Source organism: Xyrauchen texanus, chromosome 32 (genome assembly GCF_025860055.1).
Source record: "Xyrauchen texanus isolate HMW12.3.18 chromosome 32, RBS_HiC_50CHRs, whole genome shotgun sequence".
Taxonomy (NCBI): Eukaryota; Metazoa; Chordata; class Actinopteri; order Cypriniformes; family Catostomidae; genus Xyrauchen; species Xyrauchen texanus.
Genome location: NC_068307.1, coordinates 21833219 through 21857898, shown reverse-complemented (window position 1 = coordinate 21857898; position 24680 = coordinate 21833219). Strand labels below are relative to the sequence as shown.

The window sequence follows — 24680 nt, the reverse complement described above, 5'->3', positions numbered from 1 at the left end:
TAGCAGTGTTTAATTAAACACTTTATTCTTTAAATTAGTAGCCTACTATTCAGCCAAGACACAGTATCAATTTAATGCAATCTACCATACAAATTTACAAAAATATAGACTAATATAAAATTAGATATGCTTTTAAAAGATGAAGGCTTTGGTGTAAGACATACATATATATATATTTCCCTTTTATAGATGGTTCACACTTTTATATTCATCAAACCTTCATCAAACCAGAATCTCTATTAACATGTTCCATTTCATGTTTTAAGGCCAGTGGTGAGGTGATCATACTCTATTTCTGATCATCTAAATCATGGTATTGTGGTTTTCTGTTTCTATACAAACAATAATGTTGTATGATGAACACAACATCAAAAAAGATGGATAGCACACCCAATCCAAACTTTGTTGGGTCCCCAAATATAAACTTCCATTTATCTGTGGAAATAAAAACATAAAAATTAAAACAGAACCAGATTTAGTGTAAAAATTTAAGAATTATGAGACGCTTGTGTGGTCTCACCATTGTTATAGGCCTGAAGGAACATCTGAATCAAACTAAAACTACCACCAGTGAAGTCGAGCAGCACATTACCAATGCTCCACCCCTCTGTGCTCTGCCTGCGGTAATTCATATAAGCCTGCAAAATATGTCATATTAATGAATATTATGAAATAGTATCCTGCACAATGCCGGACACAGCAGTGTTTAGAATATATCTTCTCCCCTCTCTGAAAATATCCATACTTTAAAACTATCTTCCGAACATGCATTTTAAGAGGAGTTTCGGGAGCGAGTCACTTTATTTCAATACGGAAGAACTTCATGAGAAGGAAGAACTTCATGAGAAGAACTTCGAGTCCATTCTCTACTCTGTCTGATTCGTTGGAAGCTCTTGATCAACCTTGTGTTACAAGCCGCAAGTACAAGTATCTGCACAAATTTGTTACCACAATACGGGAAGTGTGAAATCGCTATTTTAGCACTGCATCAAAAGTCTACTGCTCTGGTCTATGACTAGCTATCATTCTTATAGAAGTAGATTACCTAACTATGAAAACTCTGTCCTACATTATATCTTGCTACAAATTGTTTAATTCTGAAATACATCAAATAAGGCCAATTCACAATGCCCCAACCAATGCCAACACTTCGATCATTCTAAAGTTGGCTGTTGTATTTAGAATGAGAATCATTACTGTTGTGTTCACACTGATCCAAAAAACACCAGCAAACTTATGTGTTGTTGTTTGCCCTTGAAGAAGATGATTGACAAGGAAAAGGTTGCGTATAAAGCCAAACATGATTTAAAATATAATTTTTATATAGATTTATTATAAACACATCTAGCAAGTAGTGACATTAGGCTAGTTGTTAAAACATTTAGTATTTGCTGGGAATTTATTCATTCTGAAATTTCCATCGAAGGAAAAATATTTTACACATGAGATTGTCATTAAAATGTGGGAAAAGTTGATATTTTTAATTATTGCAGATCTGCAGTGAGCTCGGTGTTTGTATTTTGTGTGTGAATTGATGCCATTTGAGGAATAAAGGAACTTAATGCTTCAGCACAAATCTATCAATCTCTGTCTGAGTCACGGACTTCGTGTCTTGCAAATTTGTGTATATCCTCACGAGTGTCATCAGCACAAACTGCTGAACCCATATAATTGTTTTCTGTTTAGAAGGTGACGGAAAGCTCAAACAAGTTTGCTACAAACATGTTATTAATCAAGACTGACTGCATTTCTCCTGATCTTCTAATGCAGTTGTGGCTGCACACGTTTATTTTCTATGAGCTGACAGGGACCTCATTGTCATAGCAACGGGTTGCGCTGAAGTTAGATTACATCGGAGTCTGTTTTACATCAGAAAATTGCTCAATTGACTGCTCAATCATTCAAAGACCCGACAAACATAAATTAAACATGTTAAATCTGTGAAAACAGACACCGACAAATGCCAACAAAGGCCAACAGTATAAACACACTAATGCGACAGATGCCGTTTGTTGGGGCAGTGTGAAGTGGCCTATAGAGTTTAAATGCATTGCGGAAGCAGTTTTTGTTATCTTTATAATTAAAACATTTTTGTGCTGTTGCGATAGAAGATGGAAGGGTTGTACCTGAGGAATGTACTTTACAATTGTGATACCCAGTTTAATATAAGAGAAGTAGTAAAGGTACTCCAGCCAGGAGATCTTCCGCACCACTGCAACAATCAGGGTGACAAACGCAAAGGTCCAGCTAATCACTAACAAGCCAATGGCCACTTTGGAAACCTTTTGCCCACCTCTCTAAACAACAAAAAAGCAGAAAAACAACAGTTAAAGAAGCAACACAATTTTCTTATCTACAAAATATTATTTTAATTTCTCCATCAAAACAGTATAATCACTCAAGTTTTAAATACGAAGGAGATATTGTTCCACAATCCTAAATCATGACATTTTAATGTTTACCTCATAGATGGCACACTGGCAGATATAGACGAGAGTGAGAACTACAGCATGAAGACTGAAGAAGACATCATTGGCATCGACAGGATTGACTCCATTCGGATCACTACTCAAAAACTCCTCCTGAAGGAACACCATTTATATAGATCTATTAAAGGAATAGTTCCCTCATCATTTACTCACCCTCATGCTATCCCAGATGAGTATGACTTTCTTCTGCTGAACACAAATTAAGATTTGTAGAAGAATATCTCAGCTCTGCAGGTCCATACAATTCAAGTGAAAGGTGGCAAGAACTTTGAAGGTCCAAAAAACACGTACAGTAAATGTAGCATAAAAGTAAATCAAAACAACTCCAGTGACTAAAGGTGCTGAAAGCTATTTTTTTTTATGGAAAGATATGCAAAAGTTTTTCCTACTACCTTAAAGTTATTAATGAAATAAGTGTTCGGAAACATCTCACCAGTCTCTGTGGCAGCTGTAGACTTTGTAAACACCAAACAAAAATGGGAACATGTGAACACACCTGTCAATCATTTTGCTCTTCCTCATAGTATTGTAGTTGGAGCGAGGTTTACTGGCACTTTTAAGCCACGTTGTTCATAGCAGTTGTCTGTTGAGGGCGCTATTTTGTTGCTGTTGTTTTAAACAACAACAACAAAAAAAACAGTTTCTGCATAATGTCAGTCTCAATAAAGCACATTTGTTATGTCGCTTTCTGAAAATATGGATTTTACCACTGGAGTTGTATGGATTACTTTTATGCTGCAATTATGTGCTTTTTGGACCTTCAAAGTTCAAGCCACCATACACTTGCATTGTATGGACCTACAGAGCTGAGAATTGTTCGTTTGTGTTCAGCAGAAGAAACTAAGTCATACATGAGGTTAAGTAAATGATGAGTGAATTTAAATTGTGTGTGAAACAAAACTATCCCTTTAAAAAAAAATTCAACAAACAATGGCAAGTTACTACTTTAGTACACCTAGAGCTAAATTAGTCTTTAGGCTAGTAATAAATTGCATTTACATATAAATACATTTGTTTCAAGTCTTCACAATCCACACACTTCATTTGGCAGTCTTTGAAACCTACTTTAGACAAAGTATAGGTTTTCCTTGAAAACCTGGAGTAAATCAGCAGGAGATTTAATGACAAAATAATAGGACAGTGCTTGATTTTATTCACTGGAAAGTTATTGGATCATGAAAAGTCTCTTTAAGAGGACTTTGTGACATCAGCCAAAAAGTAAAGTCAATTTAAAGCCAGAGCATCTGGAACATGCATTACAAAATTAAATAGGGTCAATATTGATTTCCTGTTGACTTGAACATTTGATATTAGTGAATCGTTTTGCAAAATCCAGCCATTAATGAACATGAATGCCAAAATAATCAACAGATCTACAACAGTGTTCTCACCTGTATATACGGCACCCAGAACAAGCCAACATTGAACACACTGTAAGCGATGAATCCAGTTAGGTTGAGAGCGAGGTAATCAAAGCTGAGGCCCACCACACTGTATGACACAAAACATACACATTACTCATCAAATCAGCACTTTATTCACTATAAATACTCGATTCTCAAGGAAAATAATCTTTACCTGCGTCGTTTCCAGTTCTCAAATACTTGTGGATAGAATGACACAGACCAGGCCAGGAAGTAAATCCAGCCAATTATTTGGTTGATAATAAAAAGAATGTTGCTTCTGACAATCAAGAATCTGATTCGAGTTGTATAGCTGGAAAAAAGACATTTTGCTTAAAAATGCTACAAAATGCTACAATGCCACTGACCAGAGAATATGTTTTATTTAGTAGGGCTGGGTATTGATACAGATTTCATGATTCGATTTGATTTGATTCCAATTCACAAGCTTTGGATTCTGATTTCGTTTAGATTCTATTATGGATTATCGATTCATACGGGTATATTTCAGTTATAATGTCCCTTTTGCTTACATAGAAAATACATTTTCACACAGCTAATGTGGTTAATTATACAGGGCACCTTCTAAGTAGGCTCATTAATATATATTATTCTACTAATCATATTTTATTAGTTTTACATCATTGGTCATATTTTGGCTTTATAAAAATGAACAAATACATGTTTTCAATCAATAAATAAGATATTATATTTCATATATTATTTTTTTGTTACATAATTATTGATTAATAGCATAATGTGTACTACTTACAAGTATTTACATTGATTTGTTTAACATGTGCTAAAAACCATTACGGTCTCTAACAAAACTGCATTTCTGTAAAGAGCATCTGAAGAGGAGCAAAAATTAATGAGAGTGGCTCGATTGGCTTTATCTCATCTGTGCCATGCATGATTAGACTTAAATATAATTTTTTTTTATTTCTATAACATTTTTTAGCAACAACTGACTTTAGAGAAAAGAAAGGGTTTTAAAAATAGACATTATTCAATGACAAATGGGTTGTGTGGATTTCGTCTTTGGAGACACATTACATGGAACAACTTTTACTCTCAGCATGCAGTGAAAGGATCTCGCTGCTGAATATTCCACAACTACACAACTCAATTACTGAGTGAGTGAAATGTAAACATTTACCAGCCAGTTGCCAAATGTATTAATTTTAGTCACATCGTGCAAAATTTGTTTACAAATGCAAGTGATTCCTCTCATTGTTGTGGAGAGTTGTGCATAGATTAAAAGATCTTGTCGATCTTGGGATTTAAGGATCAATATCGAGAACGTTCAAATGAAGCATCAGAAAATCATTATTTTTACCCACCCCTACCATTGAGCATATATAGATGTCCCCTCTAGGCGTTGATTTTAGGATATTGCATATATCTCTTCTGTTAACGCACATGTTAGACAAAGTTAATTAACAAAATAAACAGCGAGTGACTCCAGCCAGGTCACCTAAGCAACAAAATTTGCCCGGTTGCTAGGGAGTGTAGAGTCACATGGGGTAACCTCCTCGTGGTCACAATGTGGTTCTCACTCTCTGTGGGGCGCATGGTGAGTTATGTGTGGATGCCACGGAGAATATCGTGAAGCCTGCACACGCACCATGTCTCCACGGTAACACGCTCGACAAGCCACGTAATAAGATGCACGGATTGACGGTCTCAGACACGGAGGCAACTGAGATTCGTCCTCCGCCACCCAGATTGAGGCAAGACACTAGACCACCATGAGCACTTAAGAGCGCATTGGTAGTTGGGCATTCCAAATTGGGGAGAAAATAATAAAAATAAATAAGCAGAACTGGATTTGCAAGTTGATGATGCAAATGTCTCCATGCCTGGCTGTAATGCATTTACACATGTGGCTTAATGCCATAACTGACAACAAAAAAAATAACAACACGGAAATGTGAAATACCATATCTTATTTATAAAGTATGCAAATGAGTTGAACAAAATGTGGGCTGAGGACTAATTCAAACCTACAGGAGAACATCACTTATGCAATATTTATCCAATAATGTTTTTAATTGGTGAGAGATGTGCGTTTACAACACACCTTTTTATGCGAGTGTCATTGCTGTAAAGGTAAATGGTCACCTGACCAACCCCCTCCGCACGCATTTCAAAAGATACAGATGTGTTTTCTGCTGGCACAACAACCTGTGCAGATATAAAAAAGTAGGTATATTTTAGCTTGTATGCCAATGCAGAACTTGAATGTTTCCTTAATTCAAAGAAAACTGTTTATTAAAACCAAATATTATTATACCAGTATAATGCGGTTAATGACTATTCTTTATGTTAAGGCTGATGAAAACAGATATGATGTCATGTGTTATAAAAAGTCATGCTTGTTGTCTTCTTTAATCTTAAAATTTTACATATTGCAATATAAAAGACCAAAAGTGTAATCATTATTTGTAATTAGACAAAGCAAGTTACAGTCATCCTTGGTGATATGTGTACATACCTCATCAGGAAGTTGAATTATTAAAGAGACATTTCTTGACTTATATGTGATGTTGAAATAAACTGTTATAGCAGTGTTCAACGGCTTACTGTAAAATAAAACAAATGAAAGACCATGTAAATTATTTCTCTGAACCCATTACCATCAATAGGCCTAAATTATCTTAATAAAGTGACTGCCTGGTACACTAGACTTGATGCAAGGTGACCCAGCAGATGGAAATAACTCCAATAAATCAGATGGTTTGTAGAAAGAATAACAATTTTAATTGGTAATATTTAATAAAGGAAGTAAAATCGATTGTAATGAACACTGAATAAATGCTAAATAATAAAATAAATAAATTTGGAATATTGAATAAATACAGTTGATGACAGAAGTTTACATACACCTTAGCCAAATACATTTAAACTCATTTGTCACAATTCCAGACATTTAACCCTAGAAAACATTCCCTGTCTCAGGTCAGTAAAGATCACTACTTTATTTTAAGAATGTGAAATGTCAGAATAATAGTAGAGAGAATTATTTATTTCAGCTTTTAATTCTTTCCTCACATTCCCAGTGGATCAGAAGTTCACGTACACTTTGTTAGTATTTGGTAGCATTCCCAAGAAGTTCATTCACAATAAGTTGCTGGAATTTTGGCCAATTCCTCCAGACAGAACTGGTATAACTGAGTCAGGTTTGTAGGCCTACATGGTCGCACATGCATTTTCAGTTCTGCCCACAAATGTTCAATCGGATTGAGGTCAGGGCTTTGTGATGGCCACTCCAATAGCTTTATTTGTTGTCCTCAAGCCATTTTGGCACAACGTTGGGGTGAATATTTCCACATCATTTTCCTTCCTCATGATGCCATCTATTTTGTGAAGTGCACCAGTTCCTCTTTCAGTAAAGCACCCCCACAACATGATACTGCCACCCACATGCTTCACGTTGGGATTGTGTTCTTCAGCTTGCAAGCCTCACCCTTTTTCCTCCAAACATAACAATGGTCATTATGGTCAAACAGTTCAATTTTTGTTTCATTAGACCAGAGGACATTTCTCCAAAAAGTTAAATCTTAGTCCCATGTGCACTTGCAAACTGTAGTCTGGCTTTTTTATGGTGGTTTTGGAGCAGTGGCTTCTTCCTGGCTGAGCAGCCTTTCAAGTTATGTCGATATAGGACTTGCTTTATTGTGGATATAGATACATGTATACAGTGGCAAATTCTCAGAGCCAGCAAAGCCTTCTCTGTTGACGTAACATGCCAAATAAATAAATATTTTTCATCCTTTCATTCTCAATCACCTTTTTGCCTGTGTATTTTTAATCGCTTTCCACTCTTAATTAATCTACAAACAAATAGCAAAAAATAAAAAGTTTATCCATCCATTATTTATTCCTTGATACTTACAAGCAAAGTGTGACAACTCACAAATCGCATGCACGGAGCCGAAGCAGTGCGTGAGTCTGAGCTCCACCCCCTCAGGCCTTCAGAATTTCTTCAGAATTCCTCAACAGTGCAAATGAATGAGCAACATAAGTCAGATTCATCAGCCAATCAGATTGATTTATTTGTTCTTGGTGTGTCCCAGTCAAGGCCTTCTAGCTGGGCTTGAGTGACACAATCACGCTTTAAGTGATTCAAGAAAGAAAAGTGTAAATTCAAGCTGCCTGACGAGTCGGCTGTCATTACTGCTTGTATCGCCGTTGAGAAAGAGATACTTATGATTTAAAAACACGAGATGTTCTGCATGACCGTATGATTGCTTAATTAATTAAATAGGAAAACAGGGCTGATTTACTTCAAGTAAATAGGTAAGTGCTTTTTGCATTGTTATAGCAACATCAGGAGTTTTCTAAGTGTAAATTAGGCTGCTTGAGCATTCGGTGTCAGATCAAGTTTTGAAAAATAGTGCTGCATTTCATTCAACTCGGAAAGTCAGATTTGACAAGCAATGGAATTCATCTTGACACAACAATCGTTGTTGACTGTTATCGTTTCATGTTCTCTGATCCTGGTTGTTCCTCAAGTTTGTCAACGTTTGCCCTAGATGTTATATTTCTGTATATTGTTTTGTGCTTTAGTTCATTTTACCATTGTGGACCTTTTCTTTTGTTCCTGTGTTTGTTTATTTGTCAATAAACCGCATTTAGATCCAAATTCCCCGTCTGCCTTCTCATGCTTTCTACAAAAGCATAACAGCAGCATAACAGTGTACCCTGACAAAACAAACTTTATTGCAAGCAACATTTAAATGGAAAATATCATTAGATCGATTTTTCCAGGTATTATAGACCTCCTTGATAGATTCATATGAAAAATTAGGATTTATAAATGTCTGTTCGGGAGACGTTCATTACACAAAACAGTCATGTTGCAGTAAAAAATTGGCTTGCTTGAGCATTAAGTGTAGTTTCAAGTTCTGGCTTTCGTACGGGTCATGTGTTTTTAAAATGTCAATTGGTTTTACTAGTTACATGTATGATGCCCAAAGGCATAGGGTGTCTTGTTCATTGTGAAACTGTGTTTTCTTAATGGCACGAATCACACTGAAGGCCTAGACTTTAAATGCACTGCCCGCCACTGTTGTATACCGGTTTCCTCCAGCATTTTCACAAGGTCCTTTGCTGTTGTTCTGGGATTGATTTGCACTTTTCACACCAAACTACGTTCATCTCTAGGAGACAGAATGCGTCTCCTTCCTGAGCGGTATGATGTTGTGTGGTCCCATGGTGTTTATACTTGTGTACTATTGTTTGTACAGATGAACGTGGCACCTTCAGGCATTTGGAAATTGCTCTCAAGCATGTACCAGACTTGTGGAGGTCGACCTTTTTTTTGTCTGATGTCTCAACTAATTTTTTTCATTTTCCCATGATTTCAAGCAAAGAGGTACTGAATTTGAAGCTAGGCCTTCAAATACATCCACAGGTACACCTCCAATTCAGTACACCTATAGGAGCTAATTGGCTAATTGTCTAAAGGCTTGACATAAGTTTCTGGAAATTTCCAAGCTGCTCAAAGGGACAGTTAATAGTGTGTGTAAACTTCTGACCCACTGGAATTGTGATATCGTCACTTAAAAGTGAAACAATCTGTCAGTAAACAATTGTTGGAAAAATGACTTGTCATGCACAAAGTAGATCCTAAACGACTTGCCAAATGTATAGATTGCTAATATTAAATCTGTGGAGTGGTTAAAAATGAGTTTTAATGACCTCAACCTGAAAATTTCAATTGTAGATCTTACTGATATAACCCCTAAACTAAGTCTATAGTATGTTATCTCATCTAATGAACTAAGTAAAATGATTAAGATAGACTGAGGCCTCAGAGATGTAGTCTTTACAGAGAGCGAGGAGAGAAGAGCTGAAAATATATTTTTCTGAAGCTATATAAATGCAAATCAACATGCAAGCTTGGTTTATCTCAATGAATTTGTTCTGATGGAGAAAACAACACATTTAGCCTGGGTCTTGATGATATTCAGGGCCTAAAACTGCGTGAACAGTGACAAGACTTTTTTTTTATCATAATCATAACCATTTCTAGCACTTAGGCAAGTATCATGAGTAACAAAACATTGTCACTAAAGACTGAATAAGAATAAAAATACTTAATATTCCTGCATACATTTTGAGCATTATCAAGTACATTGATGCCATGAATGTATAGATAAATGATTACATGAATGTGTGTATATGAATGACTTCATAGCTAATTATAATTGATTTCAAGCATAATATCATACAAGCAAAATATAAAGAAAATCATCAATCCACATGCATCAAGACTAAATACACACAAATCTTGATTTATAGTCATACCTCAGTGTAATGGTGATGTTTTGTGAAGATTTTTGCTGCAGATTAACTATTTCTGGAGCTTTGAGGGACACTTCTGCATCTACAAACATTGAAAAGGCTATAATAATATTCATTCTTCATCTTCTGTTTGTGTTACCATATTGTTTGTAAATGTATATTGAACTCACCACCGAACGCCATGTGCGCGCAGACAGACAGCATTATGAGAAACAGAAAAATTGTTTCTTTCATCTTGAGTTTGTATATTTGTAAACTTGCAGTTTAGTTATTCACGAGTTAGTTGAGCTATCATTCCAAAAAAAATGAATGAAAGCACTTCCCAAACCGGCGATAATTATTTGAGAATAACAAATGGTCAGTCGATTAATAATTGTGTGCATTTAACACAAACTATAAAACGACGAGTGTAATGTCTATCAAAATATAAAAGTGATGTTTTTCAGTCTGTAGTTCCGCATTAGACATTTTGGATCAAATGACACAGGTCAGCTGACTGGAGTATGAAGTCATTGTTTCGAGCAGTGCCAGAGCCCTTCTACAACCAGTAGTACACAGTTTTTTGTTTTTTATTTTTATGAATGTATACGAAGGAAATGCTTCGGTACGCTGAATAAACTGCTTTTGTAAGGAAGCAGCCCATCACTTAATGAACTGTCCACTAAACTTCAACATGTTTTACACTAAATCGTTATTTACGAATTAACTATGTGTGGAGTTTACTACGATTAAATCGCTGTTTTACAACAGAAGACAATGACAATTTTGCGACAGGTAGGTGTCAGTTTACGGCTCTTACCATTCATTTGTATGGTGTCTGCAACGCACTTTCTTACTATCGTAACATAACCGTTACGATCTCTAATATGGCAAAACATGTAGGGCCGATCTGCCTTGATACATTGCGTGCAGGTGTAATGACACCTGCCCGCAAATTATCCCTAAATTTGAACCATTTGGAATGTCTGATTTGATTGGATCAATCATGATTCATTGAGTTTCACCACATCTTCTAGCAAATCAGTCCACTGCCAGCCATCTTTGGAACGCTCAGGAGGCTATTTCCAGTCATTACAGTGCAGCTCCTATCTTTTTGAATGGGGAGACACAGAAATCTCAAAAACAGTTGGCCAAGATTACGATCAAAGAACATATTTCAAATCAACAGTGAAATCTTACAAAAATGGTTTAATAAATTACGCTTCTTTACCTCGTATGATGAAAAACGCAATTTTCCAGGCTTGTTTAGCCAATGCGCATGCGCTCCCTCGAGTCGATTGATTGGCGATTACTGTAAGGCGGGACTTCCTTTCTAAATCCGTTTGGGCCTTTGGACGCACATTGGTTGGGCGTTCCCCATCTCTCATTAATTTAAATAGAAGTGGCCCGTCTCTGGAAATACTCTGGTTTCACGCAGAATTGTCTCAACATCTTTTAAAGTCTCATTTGCTGCTGGATATTTTGTTAAATGCTGCTGTTCACCACTATTTTTACAATAAAAAAAGCTTCAATAGTTAGGCCCCATTATGAATAGATTGCAGTGTAGCCAGCAACGTTTTTTAAATGTTCAATTTCTTTAAATTAAGATTTCTTCTTGGGAAGCTACAGTTTGAAAGTAGCTTCCCAACATTGTTCTCTTGTAATTTTTGGAGCTTGACAACAACCACAGGTAGCCTATGTATAGAAAATAGCACAATCTAGATATTCTGCTTGATTTTTTGTGTCCGAAAAAACTTTAGGGAGCCAGATTAAAATGCCTGGTATGCCAGATTACCAGTCCAGCCCAGATTAGGATCATTTTTTTTAAGTGGTATGGCCACAGTGTCCAGATATATTTTCAGAGTGGCACAAGGTTATCAACTGTGTTGTAAATACATTAAAATATAAAAATGTTTGGCTACAGTAATGTTGGGTGATATTAATGCTGAAATAATACATTAACAGTAGCTATTAAAGGGAGATTTCACCCCAAAATTAAAATTATCTCATCATTTACTCACGCTCATGTCATCCCAGATATGTATGGCTTTCTTTCTTCTGCTGAAAACAAACAAAGATTTTTAAAAGAATATCTCAGCTTTGTAGGTCATTAAAATGCAATTGAGTATCAATACTTTGAAGCTCCAAAAGCATTTAAAGGCAGCATAAAAGTAATCCAAACAATTCCAGTGATTAAATCCATTAGTGATGTGATAGGTGTGGGTGACAGACAGATACATTTAAAAAAGTCATTTTTTTACTGTAAATCTCCACTTTCACAGTCTTCTTTTGTTTTTGCCGATTCACATTCTTCATGCATATAGTCACCTACTGGGCAGGGAGGAGAATTTATAGTAAAAAAAAAAAACTTACCCACACCTTTCAAATCGCTACTGAAAAACTATCAATTAATTAGACATTAGAAATGAATGTTTCTAAGCGTAGGTCCTATTTAAACATGGCCAAATATTACTGCTTGACTTGCTTGATGCAGCGCACTAAACGATGAACAGTGTTGGGCAATCTGTTAATGTTATGATATACTTTTGGAAATAAAATGTTTACCACTTGATGGTACAGGGTCATTCACAAGCATGGTCAAAGGATTCAGAATGAAGCGCAAACCAATTTGGACCAGTCAGTTCTGACTGCTAAGCCATTTGGCATATTCATTCAAAATAACAGACTCAAAAGAGTGATTCATTCATGGAACGGACATCACATTTTATTCTAAACAGTTGACAGAAAATACAGGGCATAATGTTTTATTGCTGAAACTGCAAGAGAAAATTATTAACATTGAAGCATGATAGAATAACCCACCAAATTGACTAGTTGACAGCGTTACCTGTAAGGTTGATTTTCACTCGCATCTGATGGGAGTTAATTTCAAACCCTATTTATAAGTGTGGGGGAATGATAGGGACCCCGTAGCCACCACCTAATAGATATTTTTCAAAATACTACAAGAATGGCTGCTTTCATGTATGTAACATGTATTTTCCCAAATAGTAGTGTAATTTGAATATGTAGCCTACATATATGTCCAAATATATGAACTATAGTTTTATATTCATGGCCATATATCACATTTTTGTATGGTTATGTGAAAATATAATATACATGTTATCTTACAGTTTATAAGCATACTATAAAATGTTTGTATTGTTTGTTATTATTTAAATAAAATCAAAGACATTTTATTATAATTAGTTTTTGCATTTCTATGAGAATAATACCTACAATAATACAGAATCAGTCATATTTCATGTATCTTTTATCTGTTCACTTATTATTTTTCATAGTCATTTTTGGATCAGTCATCTATTCCTGATGATGACATGATGGCTGGGAGCTGTATCTTTAAGAGTGAATGCTTATAAAAACACTAGTTACGTTTTTAACTGTGGTTCTGTGAATTCTGAATGACCGCCATAGGAAAAGCAGTAGTAGATTATCACAGTGCCAGCAAGATAGGTTGAGATAATATACCAACTAAGTCACATGGGGACGTGGGGTGAGCCCTGAAGGATATACATCATAGCAGCTCAGCCCCATAACTCAGTACGCCTTTCTTGCACATTCCGAGTGACTAAGAACTCTGGTGGTCATCCGGAATTCACAGAACCACAGTTACATTCGTAACTAGCATTCTGTTTCATTCCTCCTGACTGCCAGAGGCGGTGTAAGCACTAGCAGATGACCCATACCAACATAGTAATGAGGAATGCCACCCAACTGAGAGTTCTCAAGGCTCTTACTGAAGAACTGCAGAGCTCATGGCATGAGGAGCAGCGACATTCACCTTGTAGCACATATGTTTCTGAAGGCTGCCCATGAAGAGGAAATAGCCCTTGTGAAATAGCCTAACAAAACATCAGGCAAAGGTTTCTGGACCTTCTTGTAGGCCAAAGAGATTACATCCACAACCCAATTTGATAACCTCTGCTTTGAGATGGGCGCACCTCTCCTCACACCACCATAACAGATAAAGAGCTGATCCACATACTGTCTCAAGGCACATACACAAGAAGTGAGCCCTCGAATCATCAGAGTCTGAAGAGAATCGAAAAGCAGCCAGGTCTATGGACTGATTAATAAACTGTGGTAGGAGGACTTTGGAAAGAAAAAACGGATTCCAGTCTTCCAGCAACCAACGTAGAAAAAACTTGCTAACAGACAATGCATGCAGCTCACTCACTCACTCATTTATCAGACACAATAGCCAACAGAAAACACATTTTAAAGAACAATCATTAAAGCTCAGCATTCTGTAGAGGCTCCAATGGGGACGAGCACAGGAATGAAAGCAGGAGCGGTAAACCCCATCTGGGAAACGGGGATTCCGTGCTGGTCTTAAGTGTCTTGCACCTGCAGAAAACTGCTTACGAGCCTATATTATGAGGGGCAGATGCCCCTCTTGTTCCATGTTGCTCCCCACCCTATAAGGAAAGTGTCATTGTGACCACCTCGTGATGAGAGAGAATGACACCCAGAGGCACCCCAGCCACCAAGAACTTCACTTGAGTTCACCGCCGCAATGCGCGAACACAACGGTGAGAGATTACAATCAGACGATGCCGATGTCTAATGGGACTCAAATGTAAACTGTTGTTCCACCTCTGGAGCGGTCTGAGGTGGAGTAAACCCAGCTGAATCACTGATGTAGCAGCAGTCAGCATGCCTATTAACTGTAGCGGGGGTGGCAAGTTAGTAGTTTTAAGATGCTTGTCACCCACACCTGTGAAAGGGTGGAAGACTCTGCACAAGAATCCAGAGTCATTCCTACAAATTTATTATGTTGGAACCAGACATCTCTTTGCCTCGTTCACTGAGAGGACCAGCTTCCACACATGGGGGGGATGGGCTGGCGTGGTCCCCCCACTACTGTCGATGAGTTTGCTGAAAGCCCTAGCATCCTCAACCTTTATGGGGCCTGTGACTGCTGGTTAGGGGGTTGATGGGAGCATTGTTCTGGCATCGCATATGGTGAGTCTGAACAGTCGGCATCCTAATGGTAAGATTATGCTGCACCTGTGTCAGCTGATGAGAAGTCTCTGACAATTTCACCCTCTTTTCTGTTCCAGGGCGTTTGGTCCAAAGAGGTGACCAGGAAAAACTGGGAGGTCCAATGAGGTCTTTTTATAGTCCTCAGGCAGTCTTGCTTGTGTGGTGGTCAGCATGCCCAGCTCGTGGGTCACATGACCCATCACCAGCAGAGCCATCTGCAGAAATTGAAGAACAGAGGGCGTCGACTTAGCTAGCCCAAATGTATTAGCAGCGGCAAGAAGTAACTGGCAGATCATATTTTCTAAATGTGTTATATAAGCGACAAACTCATGTGCACTGGGACAGCATACAATACCTCGCAAAACCTCGTCATGTGACACCACCAGGTTTCAGGTGTACAACCCATGCCGATTGAATCTGCCTCCACCATGGACGCTAGGGTATGTGCTGTCTTTGACCATCACTTAGGTGCGCCAGATCCTGTGAGCACAATCGAAAATTTCACCACAAAGGCCTTAAATGATGGCATAACAAAAGAAGTCAAGGACTGTCTAAAAAAGATATTGGACTGGGCAGGTTGAACAGGTGGTTCATCAAGCCCTAGCCAAACAACTGCCATCTGGAAGACACCCAGAGTGTGATCAGAAGATGATAGGGCATGTCCTAATGACTGAATTGAATGTCCATTAGAGCTACCTGTCACTGACAGACCAGCAAAAGCATCCTGGGGGGAAGGGTGAACAGCAGCATCATCCAATTTGACATTGTCTAGAAAATCTGAATTGGGAGTGCTTGTAGACCGGACATCTTAGTCGGGGCAATGAAAGGGATAGGGTGAGTTGTGGGGCTCTACCACTGTTCCCTGACTTGAAGAGTTTTCATCCTCTAGTTGCACTGAAACAGATGAGGCTGGAGCCACTGGCTGAAGTGAGTGAAGGAGACATTTTAGACTATAGTGAAAACATGGATCTGTAAGAGCCTCTCTCAGGTGCTGAACCCCCAAGCAGGATGGGCACACATTGTGTCTATCGTCTGAGAGGATAACATTCGTACATATCTTACAGGCTGGCGGGAAACCAGTGGCAATCAAGCTCTGAGCCATATCAACCTGGTTACAATCACCTTTGGATCGAAATGTAAGGCTACAAATTGAGTAGAGCGATAACTCACTCGAGACAAAAAACAAGATGATATGCATGTAGAAAGGATAATCAAATTCCCCCGGATAGGACCGAAAGGCAATTAAAATCAGGCAGAAAAATCTCTTACATAAAAAATAATGCAATTTCCTCAGTTAGAACAGAAGGGATCTAAAATCACTGAAGTGAAAAAATGTATGGAGAGAATGTCCACTACTCCGATAACTGGCCGCCGGATTGCACAAAGGGGCAGGCAGAATCACCACAATAAATCAGCAAGATATGTAAAAAGTGCAAGAGGATCTATAAACGAGGTAAACACCAGCCTCCAGATAGCACAGAGAGGCACAGAGTGTTACCGACGACACAGAAAAATAGACTCACCAAAATGATGAACAAAACTACAATTCGGCGAATGTAACCGAATGAGAGCACTGTCACAGCTTGCGAGGGCAAATAATTCGCTGCTCAGTAAAATGCACCTGACAGCGCAAAAAGTACACGAAGATAAATTACCTATCACAGTCAAGTGAGAAAGTGAAAGAGGCAGAAGGCTGAGCTGCTGCAATGTATATCCTTCAGGGCTCAGCCCAAGTCAGCTTTGACAATAATTAATAATGTGAATCACTCTAGATATGATGTAGAGTTGTACGATTTGTACCTCCTCAACAATATTAATTAGAAGATGTGGCCTTGATGTGCTTTTTCTGCCATCCTGAAGTTGTACGAACTAGCACCTCTGAAATGTTTGTTTGCAACTTGTATTTTTTTACAGGAAATTACTGACAGTGCTTGTTTTAAACACTTGAAACATAATTTTTCATGCAGGGTGCAAATACAAACAGCTTTTGTGCATTCATTTAGAAATTTAAGATATAACAGAAACCAAATGCCTCTATTTGTAGATTGTACTAAGCCCTTTCATTGCATTGTATCAATCTTGGTAGCTACATGCATTGGCTAGATAATAAATAGAATCATTATTTAAATACTTTATATTTACAGAACAAAAATATCACCCTCTGTTGCACTTTTGTATATGGTTGAGTGACAATAGAGGGATTTGGATTTTATTTGATATAGATACACAAATATTGAGAAATACAGAACTTGCAAGTGCTTCTTATGATTGTTTGTGGAGTCTTTTTTTTAATGTATATAATAAGGCAAATAATCTAAATATATAAAAGGCAATGATTGCTTTGATTTATATATAAAATGTAATCTGATTACAAGTACTCATTTAGGTTCCACTTCATTATACAGATTACATGTATTCTGTTGCTACTCACTGTCTCTGTGCATCTAAAGGTGGGATTCAAATGCTCAGGACATTCTAAATATATTACAGGGCAATTGTAAATGGTACCAGAGCATGATTCCATGTAGCCTATCCCCAACGCCTGAGGAGCAGGACCCATGGGCAAGTTCCAGTCTTAGTTGACTCTTGATGAAGCGTTAGAAGCTGAAGAGGAGCACACGATACATCAAGGACTATAGCAAACACCAAGCATCCATCCATGTACCCGAGCCTCAATATTTGAAATACATTAAATATTGTGGGAACGGAACTGCACATACCTGTATAGTATAAAAATGCATGTATTTACACTTTTTAACACTTATTTAAAAATTGATTTTATTTTATAAAAATAATTTATTTTAGAGACAATTTTTCACTGAACTGAAATATAGAACATATGTGTAGGCCTACAGTAATAAAATATTTAATTCTTAAAGAATCTTCTCATGTTTGAGAAAGCTATGAAAAAGCATATCGAGGCTAATGAAGGTTACTTACAGTTCCTGATGTTTTTAGGGCAAGAAGAAATGAGAGGTAAAAGCAATGCTCATAACTTTATTTCAGAATGTCTCCTATGAACTGAAATAATAAGAATGGTTAGAATTAGTTCAGAACAAATGACAAATTTGAGTAAATACTAAAACAAAGTAAATGTTTACAAAAATCAACATTTGTTTGTATTCAATCTTATTTTCAAATAAATATGTTAATAAACCAGACAAATGCTTTTCTTGATGATTTTGGCTATATTTATGCACTGTGAGTAAAGATTCAGGTAGCCAAGATAGGAGAATAAAATATGTAATGTAAGAGAATTCTCTAGAAAATTATGCCATAAATAATATTTCAATGCTTAAGTAACAACAACAAAATGCTACAAAAATATCTACTACACTGAGCAAGCAAATTCAAGAGTCGTCCATATGGGACCATTCAACATTCCAATCATCAGTGTTTCTGGGAAACATTAAGGGTTATTCCCAGAGGCTAACGTGTCCTCTTTAGGTCCTTTTTAGGGAAAAATCCTGAATAATTTTCTTTGAAAAATGGGTTTTACTTAGCTAGTGGCTCCTTGGACTCTAAAACCCTCTTTGTTGCTTTCAAGTTATTTGAAGTCTGAAACTGCTGATATAAAACTCTACTTGGTCCAGTAGATAGTGGCTGGATTAGATGGTGTGGGAGAACATTGCACTAGTTGCAAAATTCCAGGTTTAAAGGTCATATGACACATCCTGAGAATTTGAAACAAGTTAGCAGCACTTATCGAAGGATAAGATCATCATGGTCTGGTCAGATGTCTGGGTGTGTGAGAAATTTATAAAGATGAAATTACCTAGCTGAACGAAACTGTTGGCTCGAATGAATTCTTGCCAATCTAACTGGTAAAAACCAAACCATGCGTGGCTAAGCATGATAAGAGAGAAGATCGCTGGTTGTTATCTGCCTGTCATGCATGACAGGAGTGTCAGGAGTACACCTTCCTTGCACAATGCCAAAATTCTGCTGTTTAGATGAGATACAGTTTGGTGAAAAACACAACAACCTACAGGCCTGGTTCCAGATCAAAATCACTCAGTGTGCTTCTGAAAATTGTGGGGGTGCTCTGTATAAAGTGGAGATGTATCGTAACTACACATTTTTTAATAGATTAAATAATGTTTAAATTCTACTAAAACAACATAAAGAACAGTTTTTCATGTACAAAATATTAATTGCTTCATTTATTTATTTTTTTTACATGATCTGTCACTGAAAATGACCTGCAGATTAGGTCATTCATTGATGCAGCATTTTGTGTTAAAAAATGCAGGGATTTTTGAGTTTGTTGGGACTCTGCTTGCCAATTTACAGTATTAGTCTTAAATATTCTATTGAGCAGGGGTGTGCAATTATTTTGGTACAGGGGCCACATCAGCCGTTAAGTAGAACATAGAAGAGAGAAGATAAAAAGTTCTGCATATTTGTATCTTTAAAGCACTCAATGAATGATGCACAATTTTCTGAAGTATATACCGATTGATGGGACCATTCTGTGATTGCTTGAAGTTTTGCTGCTACTTTTCTATCATGTTTTAGTTAAACTAAATAATGGCTGAATAAAAGTATTTAGTGTTTATTTTACCATACTTCAATGCATTTTTTATTTAGTATTCAATTTAACACTCTACATCAAGAGTCTGGTTTAGTAGTAAAATAAAAATTTCTGAAATTATAGATTCTAAAAGCTTATTTTAATGTTTTTAATTTAAATTTAAATTCAAATGTTCAAAGGGGATCTGTTTACTTGTTTTATTTTGACCAACCTGTTTAGACGCTCATGGCTCATGTTGTGAGTCTCGTCAATGCTTTTTTTTGCATCCCATTCAGTACACAATTTAATAAAACAGGCTACATGATACTTATAAATTATTACTGCCAGAGTAACATTCGCATACAGGTGTGAGGGATGTCAGAATTTGGTTTTACTCGCGTGTCCCCTCAGTGTGTGAATAATGCAATGATCTATTGGGATTTTACTAAAGTTCGTCACTGCAAAGGTTTGCTCTTGGCTCTAAGCAGCAAATACAGCCTCACGAATGGACACGGAGTGGCTTCATCACACTTTTCTTTTAGCATAATATTGCACTATTGAGCGCTAAGTATTTAATTGATTTATTTTTCGAAAAGGAGAGCGTGCACTCGCATTCGTAGTTACCAGATTGCATCAATTAAGTATGACATAAGGTGAAATATTTCCTATTTGTGCATGTATAAATCTCTGCTTGGGGTGTTGCATCTATTATCTGGCAACCCTGAACATATTAAAAGCTTGTGGATGCATGATAGGTCCAAAAGCCAGATAAATGAAAGCTCTAATTTCAAAACTTTCATGGTAAAATCGACCCATAGGCTGTAGTTTGCCCTGGTCTGCAATTGAGGGTGCTCTAAAGTTTATTTGAGGGTGCTTAGCACTCTCAAGCACCCCCATAGAACCGGGCCTGTCAACCTAGCTCTTTCACAGAGAGCAATTTCTGGGAATTTGGCATAGTGTCATACAGTATATTATTACATATTAACAGTGTATAGTGGCCCCAAAAACAATTTTGACACTTAACAGTAAGGAACACTTAACATGTTTAAATATCATTGCATTAGATATCAAAATATAAACGAAGTGGCATCAGCAAACAAATGATGCAGGTATTTTCTCAGTACTTCACTTTTTTGCAATTACTTTTTAGTGGATGTATGAAGTTAGTTGCCTTCAAGTTCACACAGGTGTTCTAACAGAGTAACCACGGGTGTGGTTCATCACATTATCTATGGACATTTTCCATAAAGTTTGACAACCAGAAAGTGCCCAATAATTATGTCTTAATTTTGAACAAAAATGGAAGCCTAACAAACTTAAAGGGACAAATTTACCCTTAAATGAAAATTCTGTAATCATTTGATCACCCTTATGTTTTTCCCTTCATGGAACACAAAAGGGGCTGTAAGGCAGTATGTTAGTCTCAGTCACCATTCATGTTTTTGCATCTTTTCCATACAACGTAAGACAATTCTGACTGAGGCAATCATTCTGCCTAACATCTTTTGTGTTCCACAGAAAAATAAATTCATACATGTTTGGAACAACATTTAACATCTGTCCAAATCAAATCTTTTGCGCAAGTCTGTCCACTGGTGGCCATCTTTGGAATGCTCACGGAAAGCTATTTCCAGTCATGAAAGTGCTTCTCCTTTCTGCATGAATGAGGAAAGACCAAACTCTTCAAAATGGTTGGTTTAGATTACAATCAAAGAACATATTTCAAATCAGCAGTAAAATCTGACAACACTGGAATCATAAATTATGGTTCTTAACCTCAGATTCCGTAAAAAAAAATTCCCGGTTTGTATAGCTAATGCGTATGCGTGTTCTCGAGTTGTCTGATAGGGAATGTTACATATCTAAAAGGTGATTGGCTCTTTAACCTGTAAGGCGGGAATTGCTTTCTACATCCGTTGACTGTTGAATGTTCCAAATTCTCCCATTCATTGTAATAGAATTGGCCCGTCTCTGCTAAATACTCTCTGGTCCAATAATTTTGATGGCCACTGTGGCCACTTCCATTACAGATCAGCTTTATTTTGCTGCAATTGAGTTTTAAATACTGAATCGTCATCTATTCTGAAGGTGTGTCCCAAACCGCAAACTTCTGTACTAGACTACATCATTTTGAAGGATAAGTAGTGTGAGCACAGGGCTGATTTATGTTTCTGCCCATGGATGCCCTAACGACCAACCTCGCTAAAGCTAGCAGCAAAAAATTGCATGCATCTGAAATGTCAATTCCATCAGCTGTTAAATGGTGAATGCTTCCTCTAAACAAAAAAGTGTTCCATTTATGATGATGCTACACTTATATTCATACACTACATGGCTGAGTGCATAGTGTATATTGTAAGTCCATATTGTATAGTACGTCATTTGGGAATCTACCTGATGCATCCGTAAGGGAGGCAGAAATGTTGTGACAAAAACCGATAACATGCACCACTGGACATTTTCAAAAGCATGATCAATTAAGAACTGCTTGAGAACTTTATTGCACAATATTATTTTATTTTTTATAAGTTTATATTGGCACACAAAGCCTAACATGTACTAAAGCAGATGTTTATGTGGGAATAGCATTTGGCAAGGATAATGAATTGTGCAATAAAGGCAGTCTAGCAGGGGCAAGCAATGGGGACTGTAAAAGACTCCAGACTCCCACAGATTCCATCCCCCATGGTAAAACATATCTCAACTGACCAAATATAGAGGTTTGAGATATTAGAGATACTACTGTAGGCATCCAGTTCATGTTTTTGTAGTAACTCTTGGATGCAATGTGTCAAAACATAACAGTAAGTCCATTACAAGGATCCACTTTCATTTTTATCATCGAGCCATAAATGTGAAGGGGCGTGGTGGAGTTTTGTCATTATAAAAGTTTTAACGAAACAGAGGAGGAGAAAAGGACAGCCTTCACTTGTCAAGAAAATCATTATTCTTCTTAAAACGTCTGAGGTAAAGATCAGACCAGCAGTCTAGCCGTTATTCAGCGCAGCCACATGTTTCTTTTACTTCGTGGAATCCAAATAAATGCATTGAATTAAATTAAAATTGCTCACACTAAAGATTTCATCCTCTTTTTTGCAGGTTAAATAAAAAGGCAACCTTCAGCCATGAAGTTTCAAATTCTGTGCTTTCTCCTGCTGTTGGCTTGCATGTATCCAAGTTTGGCACAAGGTAAGAATTTGTTTCTTTATTGGAAACACATGTTATGAATCCAAATGTAACTTTTCATATACTTAAAATAAAAAATACAGTGTAAAAAAAAAAAAAACACTTTACAGCTGAAGTCATCACTGATCAGTTTCTATAACATCACATCATATTTTGTATAATGTCAAAAAAAACTACACTTTAAAGCCTATTTTGACATTAAAAACAACAAAGTGTTTAACAGGAGTTATGTCAAAAAGAGATAACTGTCTAAGGCAGCATGCACGCCATGCATACAGGCAACACTATTTGATACACTAAATGACTCTACAGCACAACAATACTGAGTTAGACAGACAGACACCCTAAATAAATAATTATGTATTATTTAAATTTTTTCAGGTTCCTATGAAAATTGCTGTTTGAAATATGGAAGAATAAGGAAGTCCTACAAAAATCATATTGAGAGATACAGACTGCAGGAAACAGATGGAGGATGTAACATTCGCGCTATTGTGTGAGTATTGATTAATATACATCAAACATTTTATTAAAACACATTCTGTAGTATAACTGTTTGTTAAGATTAAATTGACAGTCCCAATTACGCAGTCTTTTGCTGGTCGCAGAGTTACAATGTACTGCTTAATTTTATAGTAGTCTTATTATTACTATTAAATTCATGCATTCATTGCACATTTTTAATAATGAAACTTTTTCCCATTTAGATTCAAGATGAAACAGAAAACATTCTGTGCTGATCCTAAAGAACACTGGGTACAACAACTGATCAAACAAATCAATGAGAAAAACAATGTGTAGGGAGTGCATTTCAGAGACAGCTTTGTCATTGACCCAATTTTGTGTAGAGCTAAATGATCACGCCACTACAGACTGAACTGTTGTATTTTGAATACAAAAGAACAGTAGTATATGACAGCAGCATTGTAACAGGGTTATGTCGCTTATTCCACTATCGATTCTGCTGATTCATAATTTCTCTATCAGACTATGAGTTATTATCTTCATGTAGAGGTTCATAATGAACTGTATTGTATGGTTCGCTTGTCTTCTGTTCAGTATATAAGAGCAACGCGAATGTATTAACTGTGAATGTTTGTTCTATGTGTCTCCTTGTTCCACCACGGATGGGTGCATGGTCTCTCTTTTTATTAATATTTTTTTTCTTTTTTGACTTTTCATTCAAATATAACCTGTGAACCACAAAGCCTACATATGTAAAAGTGTGTGTGTGTGTTTGAGTGTGTGTGGGTATGAGTGATGTACATACATCTATGCATTTAATTAATCTGTTTTACTATAATAAAGTGCCGCAATGGTACATATAAATTGTTACAACTTCTTTTGTGTGTTTTGTTACATCTTTCAGGTGTTAAACTTACATAAAATATTTCCACGTCACTAAAAAAGCATCCAACATCCATCTACTAATAAGATTTTTTTGGTATGGTCAACCAAAATGTTTTACACTGCAGATATTAACAGATACACATGTATATTAATAGATATTAATTGAGATTAAAATAAGATAAACTGTGTAATCTAATATCAATCCCCAAAGCCCCCTTCTCAAGCATAGTTACCTTTGCTCAGAGCCTCAATCTTCCTTTGAAAATATTTTTTTTTCCATTAGGTTCCATGCCACTGAAAACGAGTTTGTTTTTGCTTGAGCTTTTGATTTTGGGGATTCTTATCTTTGAATCTTTCACATGCCCGCTCTCACTGTGAGGTGTGACAGGTGATGCCTCAACTTGCTGAGGGAAAATGAATTATTGAGTTGTGTTTATA

The 24680-nt window shown here is 36.8% G+C and overlaps 2 protein-coding genes across 7 annotated transcripts; one reads left to right on the top strand and one right to left on the bottom strand.

Moving 5' to 3' along the window:
- On the bottom strand, positions 1 to 24535 carry ctns (cystinosin, lysosomal cystine transporter). Of its 6 annotated transcripts, none has more exons than XM_052101407.1 (13): positions 24476 to 24532; positions 18134 to 18214; positions 17702 to 17913; positions 12205 to 12244; positions 10208 to 10286; positions 6390 to 6477; positions 5976 to 6079; positions 4068 to 4205; positions 3881 to 3980; positions 2463 to 2582; positions 2127 to 2297; positions 521 to 638; positions 1 to 435 (listed from the first exon to the last, which is right to left on the bottom strand). In XM_052101407.1, exons 7-13 carry the CDS (start codon positions 6038 to 6040, stop codon positions 290 to 292), a joined length of 858 nt encoding a protein of 285 aa, XP_051957367.1. In that variant the 5' UTR covers positions 6041 to 6079; positions 6390 to 6477; positions 10208 to 10286; positions 12205 to 12244; positions 17702 to 17913; positions 18134 to 18214; positions 24476 to 24532; the 3' UTR covers positions 1 to 289. The 6 variants fall into 6 exon arrangements, with proteins under 6 accessions (XP_051957367.1, XP_051957368.1, XP_051957366.1 ...); XM_052101408.1 differs by having other exon boundaries at positions 12205 to 12241; XM_052101406.1 differs by lacking the exons at positions 12205 to 12244; positions 17702 to 17913; positions 18134 to 18214; positions 24476 to 24532 and adding exons at positions 10375 to 11293; positions 11415 to 12190.
- On the top strand, positions 22812 to 24224 carry LOC127625930 (C-C motif chemokine 21-like). The gene is made up of 3 exons (XM_052101411.1): positions 22812 to 22895; positions 23274 to 23388; positions 23600 to 24224. Exons 1-3 carry the CDS (start codon positions 22832 to 22834, stop codon positions 23691 to 23693), a joined length of 273 nt encoding a protein of 90 aa, XP_051957371.1. The 5' UTR covers positions 22812 to 22831; the 3' UTR covers positions 23694 to 24224.
- Positions 24536 to 24680: the final 145 nt, after the last annotated feature.